The sequence below is a fragment of the Parasteatoda tepidariorum genome, chromosome 7 (assembly GCF_043381705.1).
Source record: "Parasteatoda tepidariorum isolate YZ-2023 chromosome 7, CAS_Ptep_4.0, whole genome shotgun sequence".
In the NCBI taxonomy this organism is placed as follows: domain Eukaryota; kingdom Metazoa; phylum Arthropoda; class Arachnida; order Araneae; family Theridiidae; genus Parasteatoda; species Parasteatoda tepidariorum.
In genome coordinates, this window is record NC_092210.1 from 31,045,969 (window position 1) to 31,062,557 (window position 16,589).

The 16,589-nt window shown below is 28.2% G+C and overlaps 1 protein-coding gene across 1 annotated transcript; it reads left to right on the plus strand.

Moving 5' to 3' along the window:
* The first annotated feature begins 598 nt into the window (after positions 1-598).
* On the plus strand, positions 599-14,964 carry LOC107457086 (uncharacterized). Its single transcript, XM_016075147.4, has 5 exons — positions 599-766; positions 2,962-3,109; positions 4,663-4,805; positions 10,590-10,707; positions 14,275-14,964. Exons 1-5 carry the CDS (start codon positions 727-729, stop codon positions 14,690-14,692), a joined length of 867 nt encoding a protein of 288 aa, XP_015930633.1. The 5' UTR covers positions 599-726; the 3' UTR covers positions 14,693-14,964.
* Positions 14,965-16,589: the final 1,625 nt, after the last annotated feature.

A 16,589-nucleotide genomic window follows, 5' to 3' on the forward strand; every position in this document is an offset into this window, starting at 1 on the left:
TATCAAAACTTTTTAAACTCGCTAAAGTACTTAAATCCCAATTGAAGTTTTGAAACTGTTGACATATTTTCCTAAATAATGCGAGCAAAATGTATCACCATTATTAAGTTAATAATCGCCATTATTATTAACATGTTTCTGACACAAACATAAACTAAAAATATTAAAATAAAATGAAAAATTTAAAATACGAACTTATCTAGTTGATTTAAGAGAGGTAAATTATCTCATTTTTGTCAGACATGAAATAAAACAAGGAGGAGTAACAATTTTATAATAAACACCTAGCGCACTCCAAAACTTGCCCTTCGTCTAATTTTTTCTTTTATATCAAAAAAAAAAATTTATTTCATATCCCAAGTCTACATAAACGCAGTTTTAAAAGTTTTTATTTCATAAAATTCTTTTCACTTTTATGGGCACTTTATTAAAATAAAGAAAAAATACTGGATTCATAAATAAATCCTTTTAACAGAAAACAAGTTTCGGATATCGATACTTGGTCTAATTAAAATAAATATCTGACGCACACAGTAAAAGTTAGTAATGAAGTTACCATTTTAAGAAAATTTCTCTTCAGAAATCGGAAATAGTGTCAACGGAAGATTGTCATCCGGTGATGTTGTTCCAGTCTGAATCACTAAAAACAGTTGTGTCATTCTTTTGAAGAAAAATGATAGCCAATATATTTTTGTCTAGATTTATTCACAACGAAATTGCTAAACCATGATTGCTGTATGGAATATGATACTTTTTCTATTGTATGGTAAGTTAAATCTCATTTTTTAGCCCTACAAACTTTATATTTGTTTTCTTTTCCATGCGTTTTTATTAGATCTAATTCTGTATTTAGGAATTTTACATCTTAAAATTTCTCAGAAATAATCTTCTGAAAATCCATGATTGAAATGGAATTTTTTAGAACAATTGCTTTATTTAGCAAAAACGTCTTAGTAAAAACAACGAATGGATATATCAAGCCTGAAAAGTAAATTCATGCATTATTTTCTGACAGGGAAGTTTAAATTTGTGTAAAATATTAAAATAACTCATATTTCTATTGAACAAAAGTTCTAATTTGTAACATCGAAAACAAAAACTCCATTATCAAGAAAAACTCATTTAAATGTTCTGTTTTCGGACTATGATCTCTGAATAACTTAAGTTTATTTAAACTGCTTTAGCCTATAGTAGGCTATGACGCATTTGAAAAAGAAGTATGTCTAAGATGACTATAGCATATATGACTATAATATAGATATGAAAAATGCAGAAAAAAGAAAGTAATTGAGTTATCGAATTTGTCAGCTGTTTATATTTTAGTGGCAACCTTCTACGGAAAAATTTTCAAGTTTTCAAAACAACATGATTATAAGGGAGCGAGGTTAAAGTGTGCGCCACCCAGTGAGGTGGCCTAGGTTTGAATCCCAGCGCTGGTGTGTCGATATGAATTCTGCAGCCGGTTTACGCTGACCCCAGTGCTGACGTAAAAGTTTTTGAGGTTTTCCTTTCCATATTGGGTTGTGTTAAAAATTACATGGCTACAGAGTTAAACATTGGTTGTCATAAACTCAGAATTGGGTCAGCAGTTTAAAGCTCGTTATAAATATATATTGATCTAAGTTCTTCGCACATATACACCTAAAATATTTCTCAAGTGCTTACTAGTAAGGGAGAGGAGATCGATGCTGTTAATTTTTTTTATTGTAGTAGTAGTACTTTATTTATGTTGCGCTACAGCTGCACCATGGGCTATTGGCGACGATCTTCAAAACTTTCATGTGGATGATTCGAAGATATACCATCACATTTTTTTTGCCTTCAGCACGTAGAATAACCCGAACGATCTACCACGAAATCAGGCATTAAAGTTTTTGATCAGCAACAGAAATTACTTTAAAATGTATACTTTAAATTGTAAGAAAGTATTTTTGACCTGATGAAATAATTTGCCATTTGTCTCGAAATTGTTGAGCCTTAACCTCTATGACCACCCTGGCCAACAACGGAATGTTGAGGGAATGCTTTACGTCATGCAAAAATTAATATCATATAATATTTCTACTAAAAAAAAGTGGCATTTCAGAACGACTTTCAACCAATTTAGGAATAGTTTCTGAAGTGATGTTTTATATTTTCATTAACATTTTTATACATTTCGAAATAGAAACATTTGTATTTAAAGTTACTGTGTTTTCTATTTTTGGCTGGCGATTTCTTAAAAAATTCAAAATTGAAACCATCTGCATTTAAGCTCAATCTAATTTTATCTTGTCTAATATTAATCCTACGCAGAATTCGAAAATTTGAAAAGTCGCAATAAAAAATTCAAACAAATATACGTTTCTAGGAGCCCTCATTCAGGTATAGATTTACTATCATATTAAATTTCATAACTGTAAGTACCCCCATGTATCCTTAAGACATCACGCAATCAAACAAATACTCACGCTTGTCATTTGCTATATGCAGAGATGTAAAAGTGCTCTTTAATAACCATCCTTAATGTATATATTTTAGGAATACTTGTCAAAAATAAAATAACAGTATACACACATTAAAGGTAGGAAAGTATTATTTAACCGAGAAAGTACTAAAAAGAGGAAAATCTAATAAAACATTGAAGAAGGCATGATGGAAAGCATCAAAATCAGTTGGTTACTAAGATCAAAATTAAAAGGATTTCTGATTAATATTGTTTATTCCTCCTTTTAGTTTATTTCATAATCGATTAAACTTTAGCCTTCGTCGTTAATTGCAGTCTAGCCGATTCCGAACTCGGCATTCTTCTTCGAACATCATGACACTATTTCAGAAGGACATTCTATCTAGCATTAAAAGTTAAATTTTCGAAAGAAAAAAATCCATCTACTTTTAAATTAATAAATTTAAGTTCGTCCTACTAACTTTACTCTCTCATCCATACCAAAACTGATACTTATAATTTATCCTATATTTCAGACGCAGTTTCTAGTGAATGGGCAACTATCAAAGAAAAAGAAGGAACAGAAAAAGCTATACAATGTTATTCAGACATGCTTATTAATGGCGATATATCCCACTTGTTTTTAGACGTCACGAGTCCTGAAAAGATCGATGCCTTTTGTGGGTAAGCACTGTTAAGTAATCTAAGCCAACTAACCTGATGGAATCATGTAACAGTTTGAAAAATTTCACATATCATCCTTAAAAAAAATGCATGCTCTTCAAACTATAAAGCGCAATAATGTATGCTTTCCATAATTTAACAGAAAAAAAATGAAATCGAAACACAGTAAAAGTCCTTTATAACGACAATGACATGGTACAAATCCCATCGGTGGCTGGTCGGATGGCTTCCTGCTCGCCGACTACAGTGCTGACGTAAAATATCGTCAATGGTAGAGGGATCATGGATTAGAATCTCTTTGCTGTCGGGTTAACCGCGGGGAATTTTCAACCAGTTTTGCTCTCCATGTAAAGCAAATGCGAGTTAGTTCCATCAAAAAGTCCTCCACTTAGGTTAGTTTATTCCAATGCATGATCCGGGAGTTTCTTTGTCTACTGAGTTGGATTCAAAATTACAAGACTGCGAAATTGAACATTGATAGTTGTAATATCTGGAATGGGTTGACTGTTAAACGCAAGTTATGAAATAAAAATTCACAATAGCAGATTAAACTGTCGCTATAGCAAATTTGTCGTTGTAAGAAAATACTCATATTTATTCTTAAATAACAATAAAAAAACTAATAGTGAAATAGACATATTTATCTCTTTTTCTTTTATTTCAAACGACCATTTTGATTTAAAATACATAAGTATTAGAATAGACTTTTTGCCCACAAATTGTCGACTGAACTTAGACATGTATATTATGAATGGCAGAAATGCCCGTGACAGGAATATTTGAACAAGTTTTTGCAAAAATAAAATAAACTACAATTTCTGTCTTTCATAGATTACCATGAATATGGATTTGAATAGTAAGTTGTGAAATAGGAAAATCGGGGATGGGGGGCATATTTTCCTTGTTCATGATAACACACGATCAACAAAGAGTAAATTCTTTCGAAAGTGCAGAATTTCTATAAATAATAGGAGCAGGATTGAGAGCAAGATTTCTATAAATAATGGGAAAAAAAACATTTATTTTGTTCAGAAGATAACTTAGCCGGTGGTTATACAAACATTGCCTTATAAATATAAAGTGATAAATTATTAATTTTTCGCTTTTCTGTATTGATAGCAGAATAAACAAAAATGCATTCCATTTGAACCTTTTTCATTTATAATATTGTTCATTTAAACCATAGAAAAAATTATTTCTCTAATAACAGTTTTGTCGTAATAGTGGAAGGAGAACAATTTTTAACTCGTCATAAACATACTACATTTGTACCTTTAAGATTGGCCTTTTGACGGTGATCCCGGAATTTGTTGTAATAACGGACTCCTTATATGGAGCTTTTACTACAATTTTCCCCTCTCTCCGAGAAAATCTTTACGCGAATTAAAAATAATAATATGATTCTCAACTCAAAACAAGTCCAGTAGAAACAAGCAGTAGTAGGAGTTATTTTTCAAGACCCCCGAAGTGGATATGGACCCAAATTTTAATTAAAAAACTTGTTCTTTTTTCTAGTTTGTAGTTAATTTAAATATTCGTTGTTGCTTTTACAGACGAATATCACGGTTGAGGAAGTGCATTGCTGAAAACGAACATCATTTATCTGTTCCCCAAAATACCCAATACCTTCAAAAAGTAAGAGGAGTGGAAACATTTTATCTCAATGTTTGTCCACCAGGAACGGAAATCACAACCCGTAAGTATTATTATACGTTCTTAAACTTACTATTTGAATGAATTAAAACATTCATCTACCGAAGAGAAAATTCAAATTCAAAGCACGAAGTCACTTATTCTCCACTGTGAAAAATACATTTTGATATGCATGATAGAAAAATAAATTGGTAAAAACTAACGGGTATTTTGCCAAGAGGATTATTAAAATCTTAATATATTGTAACGAACTATTTCATTGAATCCGGAAAAGCTTTTGCATTTTGTTTGCTTGATTTTTAAAAAAAAAATTATTTGCTTTGAAATATTTTTTAAAAGAAATGTTTATGCAGAGTTGAATGTAGACATTTAATTCAGCAAATTTATTTCACTTGACGAAATAAAGTTTAAATGAATTTTAAAAGTAATGTAAATTTTTTTTTATTTCTAAATTTATGTTATCTAATGCGAAATGCATATTAGACGTTAGATTTGTATTGAACAAATCAAAAAGATTGATCAGAATCACAATTTTTTTTCATATCGATCGGTCGAATTTATTTAAAACATCCGACGAGGCAATATCAACGAAATATTGACAATATCGACGAAAGTTTGATTTTTTTTCTAAGTTCTTTATATAAATGTGTAAAATATCTGCTAATTCTTACTTATTTTTTCGATTTAAAAAATCATGTAAACTGCATTCTATTGTCTGCATTTGAATTTCTGTTCATTATCTTTCTAAATCTCTTTAAATGGAGAATGTGTGTTAAGATTTCTATATATTTTATTCATATAAAAAATAATAGTTATATAAAAAAAAATTAATATGAAAGAAAATAATACTTTAAATTCGTTTTCAGAACAACGTTAATTTTACTAAAATCTCTTTATGATAATCCACATTGCCAAAAAAAAATTTATTATAGAATTCTTTGAAACATTGTATATAGATTTTGTAAAACGTTAACTCTGTTCTCAACTATAAGCTAAGGTCTAAGTGCGAATTTATTATTTTTATTGTGCTTTAATTAAGAATGTTTAGAATTCTTTAAAACAATTAAATATTAAACAACATATTTAGTTCTATTTAAGTGTACACTTGAAATTTTTTAAAGATTTTAGTTCTAAGCCCTGGCAACAATATTATATCGAGAATTTTTTTTTATTGATACTGATGCATTGCAATTTGTTGTAGTGCTTCTAGCGTAACATTAAAAAATCTGTAGTTTTTATGCTAAATTCATCCTTATTTTGAAAAAAAAAATAGTTTATAAATTTTTAAAGTTCACTTACATTTATAGTTTTGATCCCTCCTGTTTACCAAAAATAAAATAAAAATTTAAGGCTGTTATCAAGAAAAAAACTGCGTCAGACTCAGTTCTAAATCTCTATAAACATAATATTTATTAGTTAATTTCGCAACTTAAAAATGAGATATATTCTCTACTCTAACTATCTATTATAACAGCATTATTTAAAATTTTAAAACAAAATTATTATTTTTTTACCAAATTTAAATGTCATATTTTTTTCCATCATCTTCAGAATTTTTTCTCTATGAAAACTGATATTTTATTTGTTCTTCATTTTCTTTCATAAAAACTTTATACTAGATCTTTAAATAAATAGTTTCTTTCCATTTTAATATCTTCAGATAAATTTAGCTTCTTTCCATTTTATATTTGCTGATTTTTATAGTAAGCAACATTAAATTTTGATTTTTGAAAAAAAATTCTTTCCTTTAACTTGAATATGTACAGTAATTTTAGAGTTCCTATGTTTTAAAATTAAGTTTTAAAAATGTTTTCAAATGTTCTTGAATTTAATCCATTATAATACAAAAATTCCTGCACATTTTAGAAATCTTCAAATTAATCAGAAAAATTTAATGATTCGAATAGCTTTTACTAGACTGCAAAAATCATGAAGCGCTCCTTTAACGATTAAAGCAAGAATTTATCTAACTCAGATAAAAAAATAATTATATCTCAGGCAATATATTTTTTATCAAATATCCAAAAATATTTCATTAATCTAAAATGTTTTTACTGTTAAGTAAATTACAGAGAAAAAACCCATTAAGGTTGCGGCCTACGCCACAATCACCCATTTGGCATCATTAAACAACATATTATGGGAGTTAATTCAATTAAATCCTTGAACGTAAAAGTGTAAAATTATTTAAATAAGTGTCATTAAAATGTTCTTTACGATCAATATCTTAATTTATTCTTTTTCCGGAAAAATGTTATGATACTATAGCATGATTAAACTAACAGAAACTTGAATTGATTATCAATTCTTTTAGGTGTCCGTTAAATTCGAAGACATTCCCAAAAAAATTTTATTCTTAGAAACACAAATTCCATTTATTTTTCATAATTTTCACATTAACTTTAAAGTCTATAACATCTAAAGGTTATTCAAGATTCTCTTTAAATGTTGAAATCTTTATTTTTCTATTTTTCTTCATGGTTGCCAAATTAATTGAAATATTTTCACGGATATTGCAGCAATTTTTCTATGCCATTGTTCCAGCAGCTCCCCGTCCGACTGAGAATTGAAAAAATTTATTACAGAGCATATGTAAATAAAGGGAAAATAATTTACAATTCATAAAAATATAAATAAATTATTTTAATTGATGAAAACTAAAATTTTGAAAATCGGATTAAAGATTCCCGATGAAAGGAAATTCAAAAATACTTTTTCAGTGTTTCTATTGCAGGAATTATTTAAGAAAATTTCGCTCAAATTTTAAGATTTGTACTTATACAATTTAAGATGTATTAGTTCTTATTCCTAACAATCTAGCATTTTTTTTCAATTATTAATGAATTAAACAACAAATAATGACAAACAATAATTAAAAAACAATTTTTATAGTGGAATTCAGTGAACGAGTATTATAAATAAGTGCAAAGCCTTTTTAAATCCCGGAATTAATTCCGAAGATACGAACTCCAAAAAAAAATTAGGGAGATTTAACTTTCTAATTCCCCCCTGACTATTGAAACTATATTTTCCAGATTGTAATAACCCCCATCAAAAAATTCAAAATATTTATTAAAAGCAACTAAGTTTTAATTATTTCGTAACTAAATTTATCTAATATTATACTTTGCACTAACTATTTAACATAGATTAGTTTTACATCGAATGTATCAGTTTCGAATATATGTTATTATTGTATATAATGCAATAATTGCATGTATATAATAATTGTATGTATATAATAATTGTATCTATATAATAATTGTATGTATATTAATAATATATTACACACAACAATAATAAGTTCGAACGGTAAAATATTATTGATGGTATTTTCTGTATTTAACTTAATTCACCATATTTTCACCTTTGATAATATTAAATCTTTTAATCGATTTTTGAATCTCGTAATTAAAATAATATTAGTTCTCTATGCAAAAAATAAGTATTAAGATAATAAATGCTTGCGATCGATTTTTTTATGTCACGCAATTTAAAATAACACAATTGCGCTTTCCTCGAGGAATTTTTTTAAATTCTTCAGTACTTTAATGTCAGTTTCGCGTTCAATTCTTTCTTTTGAGCTTGTTCCAACAAAGGTCAGGTAAAATAGCTTTCCTCATAAATAATAATGAATATCATTTTTTTTCTCTTAAACATCGCTTATTTTCTTATTCTTTTGAAAAAGTTGCATAAGCTATTTATGGACTAATATCATTTCCATCCACTTTCAAATAATAACTTTCGATCTTTATTAAAGTTGCTCAAGTAGTAATATATACAAAGATCAATAGAGTAATGCTGTCTTAATTTACTATAAAAATGTAAAAAAAAAAAAATAAATTCTGCTGAGCATCGTGAAGTTTGCCCTCAAAAAATAGGGGTGTAAAATTTTTAAAAAATATTCGTATAAGTTCTTGCCCTGAAAAAAATATTAGATTTATACAAACTTTTATTGTTAGGATTATATATATATATNTATTTATATATATATATATATATATGCTTTTTACGTTTTACTAGACCAAAAGAGAATGCTTTAACCCAGATATATTTAGCAGCTTGACGTAATGAACATAAACTGCGCAGTGGGGGTTATACAAAAGATGTCATTGAGTTTGAACAAACCCCCTTATCCATCGTTGATACTGACTTAACATGAAACACCCAGTTTCGAAACCCCGGTTTGGCAATATAAACCATGAGTTGAAAAGTTTAGTCTTCATTATTTTTTGACTATTTGTTTCGATACTAAGGGTTTTTTAATCCGCTGTTAACTTCCACTCTGGTGGTAGATTCATAACCTTATTAACAGTGCTTGTTTTCAATTTTCGTTGCTATTCTTGAAACATTTTTTTGAAGAAAAAAAAAAGATTATATTGAGTAATTAAATTTGAATTACTCTTTTACTGGGCAAGTGAAAAATATGTTAAGTTTCGTTTTTCTAACTGACTTGTATTGATGAGGGATGAGTTTTATTATTATGAATTTATATATTTTATTATTATGAATATCATAAAGCCTTACACAAATGTAGAAATATTACTGAAATTCAATTAGAAATACTTTTATTTCAAACTGTTATTTAATACTTTTATTTTACACAACGATCTAGCTAACATTATTCGCATTTTTAATCTTTTATTTTTTAAAACATATTAACGATCACTCAAACTATTGAGAAAAATTTTCTTTTTAATAAACTTTAAATGAAATTGTGTCAAATAAACTTCTCAGATAAGCGTATATCTACACATTCCTTTATTCAGAAGAAGTTCTGATTTTTTTTTTCATTTTCAAGGACTAACATCACTTAATTCTGTGCAGAATTCTGAAAATATATTTCAATATGATATAATTTTTAATATGATATGATATATATAATTGTCTCACAAAAATACAAACTTCAAGAATGAAAGAAAGAAAAAAGCAAAATTAGTTGATATTTGGAATATATTTGAAATCGAACGCCTCTATCAAAACATGAAATACTATGAACTTTAATTTAAAATTTTCTGAAATTTATTGAACTTCAAAATTCATAAATTATTTTTGCTGTTTCTTTTATTAAAACGTAACATTATGCGTTTACTTTACTCGAAGTAAATTTTATTCTAATATCAAAATGTTAAAGCATGTTACAAATGCATAAAACTTAATTTGAAGTTTAAAAATTTTATGTCATAGAATAAAATGAGATATTAGTCTATGGAAACTTCAAATACTGATTTTTAAACATCACTTTGTTACTCGACAAAATCCTAACATAGAAAGAGTTCAAGGATAAGATAGATGAATTAGAAAAAAATTCCGTCAAATTCCCGACACAATTTCCTGATGAAAGAATCACTTTAAAGTGCTTTGCGTTTTTAAAGGATGTTTTATTTTAATTGGCGTTATAAATATTCTTATGTGATTACTGTTATAATTATTTTTATAGGATTAATGAGATGAATATTTTTTTTGGATTGTTGTGATAATTGTGATAAATATTCTTATGGGATTATTGTAATAAACATTCTTATGTGATTGATGTTATAAATATTTCTATGTGATTGATGTGATAAATATTCTTATAAGATTGAAATTATAAATCTTATATATTGATGTGATAGTGAGAGCGAAGTGATAAATAAGGCACTTGATGTGATGAATATTTTTACGTGATTGATGTGCTAAATACTTTTATGTGATTGATATGAAAAATACTATAATATAACTGATACGATAGAAAGGTATTCAATATTCTTACTAAACTTTGATGAGTTTTAAGTAATTTTTATTTCAATTGCATGTTAAAGAGGATTATTTATATTTCATTCTTTAGAATACAAAGGAAATTCCCCATGTTTTCAATTAATAAAGAAAGAAATTTTGTTCTGTGGATCAGATTTACCTGACGTATCAAGTTACGCAATGCAATACGAAGAAACAACTCGATGCTGGTATGTGATAACCAATTTGGAAAATAATGAACTAAATAGCTTGAATTGCATTGTTAATTCTAAACTTTTTTTTTAAGATAGTATCATTAGCGCTTTTGTCAATATATTATTTATGAAAACAAAAGATCAGTATAAAAATCTTCTCAGACCTAAAGTTAAATTCAAAGTAATCAAAGAATAAATTTTTAATGAAGTATATTTTCCAATATTTTCGAATGCGAAGATAATGTAAATGGGAACAATTATTCATCATAAAATGAAAATGATATTTTCTAAAAAGTTTGGAAGTATGCGTAACAACTTTAAAAAAAACAAAACATATTATTTCTACTTACAGAAATAATATTCTTACTATTAAAATAACTATTGAATTTCAGGTGGTTGAAGTATTTTGATAATTAAATTAACACATTAATATGCGTAGAAATAAAATTAAAAAGAATAAATAATAAAACAATAAAAATGATTGAATCATTTTATTGTTAAAATGATTCAATTAATCATTTTCATGAAAAATTATTATTTAATCATTAAAATGATTCAACTATTTCTTTCATGAGAAAGTTAATGTGAAATATTATCACTTTACCAATCATAAAGAAAACTATCTGAGAAAAAATCCAAGAAAAGTAGCAATTTTTTAACAATTCGCTGAAAAGAGTATCGTGAATTTAAATTTAATTTACAATTTAACGAGAAAAAAAATTTCAAATTATTATGTGAAGAAGAAAGGATTTCTACAATTAGAACAGATTTTGAATGCAATATATGAAATGCTTCTTATAATTAAAAAATCTGCATCTTCTAGATGCACAGATTTGGTGGAGGAAATTAAGAGTCGCAACGTATTTAACTATACTACACAAAACAAAATTTAAATCTTTTTTTGTTTGCTGTTCCCGATCTTTACGCTGATTCATTAGCGTCTGAAAAACTTGAATATCATTTTACAATCACTCATGAGCGAAACTTTACTTCATGTTTTTTTTTTTAGAATGAATTTAAAAAGAGCCGTGATGCCTCAGGTAATAGAACGTCCTCCTTCCAATTAGGTAAAACGGATTCGAATCCCAGCGATGGCTGGTTGATACGAATTTCGCAGCTGACTCACACCGACTACAGTGCTGACGTAAAATATCCTCTGTGGCAGACGGGTCTTTGGTTAGAGTCCCTTTGTCGTTAGGCTAACTGTGGGAGGTTTTCCTCGCTGCAACGCAAATGTGGGTAACTTCCATCAAAAATTGTCCACGAAGGTAAATTTCTCCCAAAACTTTATCCAGGCGTTCTCTTGTCTTCTGAATTGGGTTCAAAAGTACAAGACTGTGGAGGTGAACATTGGTAGTCGTAAACATGTATGGCAACGTTACTTTTAAAAAGTAACGAGTAAAAGTACAAGTATTTTTAAAAAAAGTAACGAGTAAAAAGTAAAAAGTTCTTACTTTAAAAAGTAACGAGTAAAAAGTACAAGTAAAAGTACAAGTACTGAACAAAAAAAGTAACGATTTAAAAGTACATTTCTAGAAAATCGAAAATTCAAAGTAACCTAAAATTTTATTGAATAATATTCTTATGTTCTTTAATGTTTTTGCAAAATTGTTGTTATTTATTTAATTATTTTTAATTTTGAAAGTTATGGATATTAATTTATTTTTAAATTCGGAAGAATATTATAATATAATTTTATAATATAATCGTATAATATAATTTTAAAATTAAATATAATTTTAATATCAAACTTTTTATGGATTTGCACGAAAAAGAAATTTTATCTATTGATTTCAATTTTTAGTTTATTATTTTTATTAATTTAAATTACCAATGATTTAAAATTGTTTTACTCTTAAGAAACGCGTTTTAAAAGCACAAACATAAACAAAGCAAACACGGGGTTTCAGATAGCTTTGAGATCTTTGAGCTAGTAAAAAATATTTGAATGTGCAGTATAAGTTGAAACTGTTGAAACAGAAGGTATTTAAACACGAAGTTAGCTGTGAAGGCATATATATTGCACATTAATTTTATAAATTAAAATAACATAAGCACTTTTTTTTTTTTAGAAAGTTTACCGAGTTTTAGAAAAAAGTAACGATTTCATTCGATATTTCCGTTACAAATACTTGTACTTTTCCCTAAAAAAGTAACGAAAGTACGAGTAAAAGTAGTAAATTTTAAAAGTAACGAAGTACAAGTAAAAGTACGTACTTTTTACTTGTACCGACGGTACAAGTAACGAAAGTAAAAGTACTGCCATATATGGTCGTAAACCTAAAATTGCGTCGGTTGTTCTGCGATGGTTATAAAATAAAAATAAAATTATTTAAAAAAGTTGCATTAAAAAAAGGCATGGAACAATCTATCTTTTTGTATCGATACAATTTCATTTACATATTTTTTTAACCCTAAATTCATTTTTATGTTTACATAAATAAAAAAACCCGCATTTCAATATAAATGCACAGTACAATATCTGATACAGCTGTTATGAATAAGAAAATATTGCAATGAAACTCAATTTACAGTTTTCTAATATCATCTCTAACATGTAATTCTCAATAGTAGCTGAAAAAGCGAATAAGCACATATTGTTGATGATTAAAAAAATTTAAGTAATGATGAGTCACGTTTTTTAGTTGTTTCAGAGACTATCTTGGGTAAATTAAACACTATGCTTTCAATAAAAACACTGAGATTTTTATGTATTGTACTGATAATTAGTGGGAATTTGATGAACTATTAAAATAAAATATTCAAAACTTGCTTTACAAGTTTAATGTAAAAATCTCAGGAAAAGATAAGGCTTATCACTATATTGACCCTTAAATCTTCAAATAAAATTACTTTTTTTCGCTTAACAATAAAATAATTTTGATATTTAAACTGTTTATTACTTTTTTAGATTCCTTGCTATTTTATAAATGCATTTTATTTCGTTTTTAAAATGGAGTTGAACAGCCAACCTATAGGACTATCAATGTTCAACTCAGTGGTCTTATAATTTTGATCCCTACCCAAAAAACAAATGAACTCCTGAATTAAGCATTGTAACAAAACTAGCCTTCGTGGAGGACTTTTTGATGGAACTAATCCACATATGCGTTACATGGAGAGGAAAGCAACGAGAATCTTTCATGGTTAACTCGATTCCAACCCATGATCTGTCTACCGTTCAGGATATTTTTCGTCAGCACTGTGGTCCGTGCGAGTTAGGATGTAGAATTCGTATCAACCAGCCACCGCTGGAATTCGAACCTGAGTAACCTCATTGGAAGGTTAATTCCCTGAGCCATCGTGGCTCCTATAAACGCATTTTTAATTATTTAAATATAAGTCATAAAATAGTTTTACTTGTCTTATGTGCAGTGCGTTAAAAAGTCTCATCACTATACTATCGCACGCTTTTCAAATAGAACTGCTTTTTTTCGATTAAAAATAAAGTAGTTTTTGTATTGAAATTTTATTAAAATATTGTTTTTATCCCCTTATTTGTTTCTTTGCCATTATTCTATAAGCGCATTTGTAATTATTTAAATGTGAAACATTAAATGCTTTTGCTTGTTTTATTTGTAGTGCGTTAAAAAGTCACAGAGAATGCATGTACAAAGCTGTTTCTGGATATTGCGGAACAGATGCTGGAGACGTTACCACAAAGATTCTTGTGAAGTTCTTCCACCCACAACTTAAAGGCTGTGACAAAGTTTATCCCCGCTGCCAAGAACACGGATTCACAGACTCATCAGATGTCCGGCAAACGTATAATCCATATGGTCCAGATGATATCGGACCAAGAACACCAAACAGACGATTCTACGGCAATCACCCAGAACCACGTGAAACAGAATCTGAAGGCAGTTGGAAAGATCACGAAACAGTTGATAGGAAAAAATGTAAATCAAATGGAAATTCCGTTTATGGAATAACGAGCAGCATTTCAAGTTTTTGTGTCATTTTTTTACAATTATTGTGTACTAGATACTATTGGTTTTAGTAACGTAATTTTGGGTATTGTTATCATCTTACTCATCAAAGCATAAAAAGGACAAAGAATTTCATATTTTTCATATAAAACTATATTCATTTACATTGTATTAGAAGACAATATTTTATTATCATGTTGATATTGTAATAAAATATTCATGAGAAACTTGCGGAAAAACCATAAAGGCAACAAAAAAAACTTCATAATCCTTCACTTTGTAAAAAATTATGTTGTCATATGTTGAGATAAAACGAAATAAATTTATATTCTTGTAAGATAAACTCCAGTATGCATCATTATCTCTAGCATGCAGAAATATTTGTAAATATTGAACTTGTGTGCAAAAAAAAACTCAAGACTTAACCATAGCCGCAGCAGTCGGTTGTGAGACTGTTAAAAATGGTTTAAATTGAAATTTCGCACTCAGCTGCAAGATTGTGACAATATGGCCAGCATTTCATAAACGCTGTTTTTACTTCCCAGACAAGCCGATAGCTATCGATCTGAGTCCCACGGTAGACTGATCGCAAAGACACGGTTCCCAGTAGAATCCCGAAGTCAAGCATCACTGGCTGTGGTCAGTAAGTGGGTGGGTGACCACTTGGATCAATTTGCTCAAGGTCCGAGAGCGGGCAATATTGTTTCTCATTAAACCGTTCTGCCGTAAAGTGCTAGACTTCAAGCGTAGGTCGTCATTACCGAAGCAAAAAAAAAAAATTACTGGTTAAATGTTACAAGTAAAGTACAAGTGTAAAATATTTGCATACTATTACTGATGCAAATGTTCAATTAACTATAGTAAGAAGTATTGAAATAAAACTATTGTATGCACTTAAAATCAAAGTAGAAACAGTGAATGTTATAAATCTGCACTTTCGAGAAAAACCAACAAAAACTGCCAATTATTGAAAGATCACCTTAATTGCTTCCAAATTGTTGGATTCTCTTCTTTAGGCAGTCTGAAAAATTACTCTAATTTACGACTGATATTCCAAAACCAACAAAGACTTATTTTCGTAAAAAGGTTGCATACCTCGTTTTAACAGACTGCTTCAGTTAAAGGAAAAGGTACTTATTTGTTATGAACAACCTTAAACATCTGCTATTATTGACGCAAATGATGCTCAGTTTAGGTATTAAGCAAAACTAGATGTTTGTGGTTGTATTATGGTAATGGTTGCAGTTTTAAATATACTAATATAGGGTCAATGTTATAATAGTTACTTAGTACCAGTTAAAACAGCATCAATACTATAAACTGTTTTAATATAAATAATGAGAAAAGAACTTTTGACGGTCTCTCGAAAGAGATACGTGCAAGAGAAAAGTCTACGATTGCGACTAAGTCACAAGTTAATCTAGAGCCAAATAAATACAGTTAATCTTTATCTTCACACTAGTGCTGTTAGGTGCTGGTTATTTTTCATCACGCACGAAAAACAAATTCAGCTAGTAATTAATATTTAATAAAGTTTTTTTTTTTTTAACTCCGAATTCGATATAGCTTATATTACTATTTTGTCAATAACTGTAGTTCTACATCTCAGTAAAATAGAAGCGACACAAACGGAAAATGATTAAGGCAGAAGTGCAAAGTACTTTTTCAAAAGGTAAACATTGTTTATACGCAAGACATTAAGAAAAGCATGTTTGATGCCCCAAGACTAAGTTTGAAGAGTATAAAATTAAATTCTTGAAATGTTTAACTCTATTGACGTTTTTATCACCATAGTTTAAGTCTTAATATATTTAAAAGACAAAACTGCAGAATGCAGGTTCTCTACAAAGCAAAAACAATGCTTTCTTCACACAATTTAATGTTTTTATTTATAGAAATTAAAATTTAATGAACTTCATGGTTACATTCGAGAATGTATTTTTAAAGAACGAAGTTCTTTCGGAGCAT

Bases quoted from the DNA above. Each gene is read 5' to 3' on its own strand.
- LOC107457086 (XM_016075147.4), top strand. From the start codon at position 727: ATGATTGCTGTATGGAATATGATACTTTTTCTATTGTATG. The intron at 767-2,961 runs GTAAGTTAAATC...CCTATATTTCAG, and splicing joins GATACTTTTTCTATTGTATG to ACGCAGTTTCTAGTGAATGG. The intron at 4,806-10,589 runs GTAAGTATTATT...TTCATTCTTTAG, and splicing joins AGGAACGGAAATCACAACCC to AATACAAAGGAAATTCCCCA.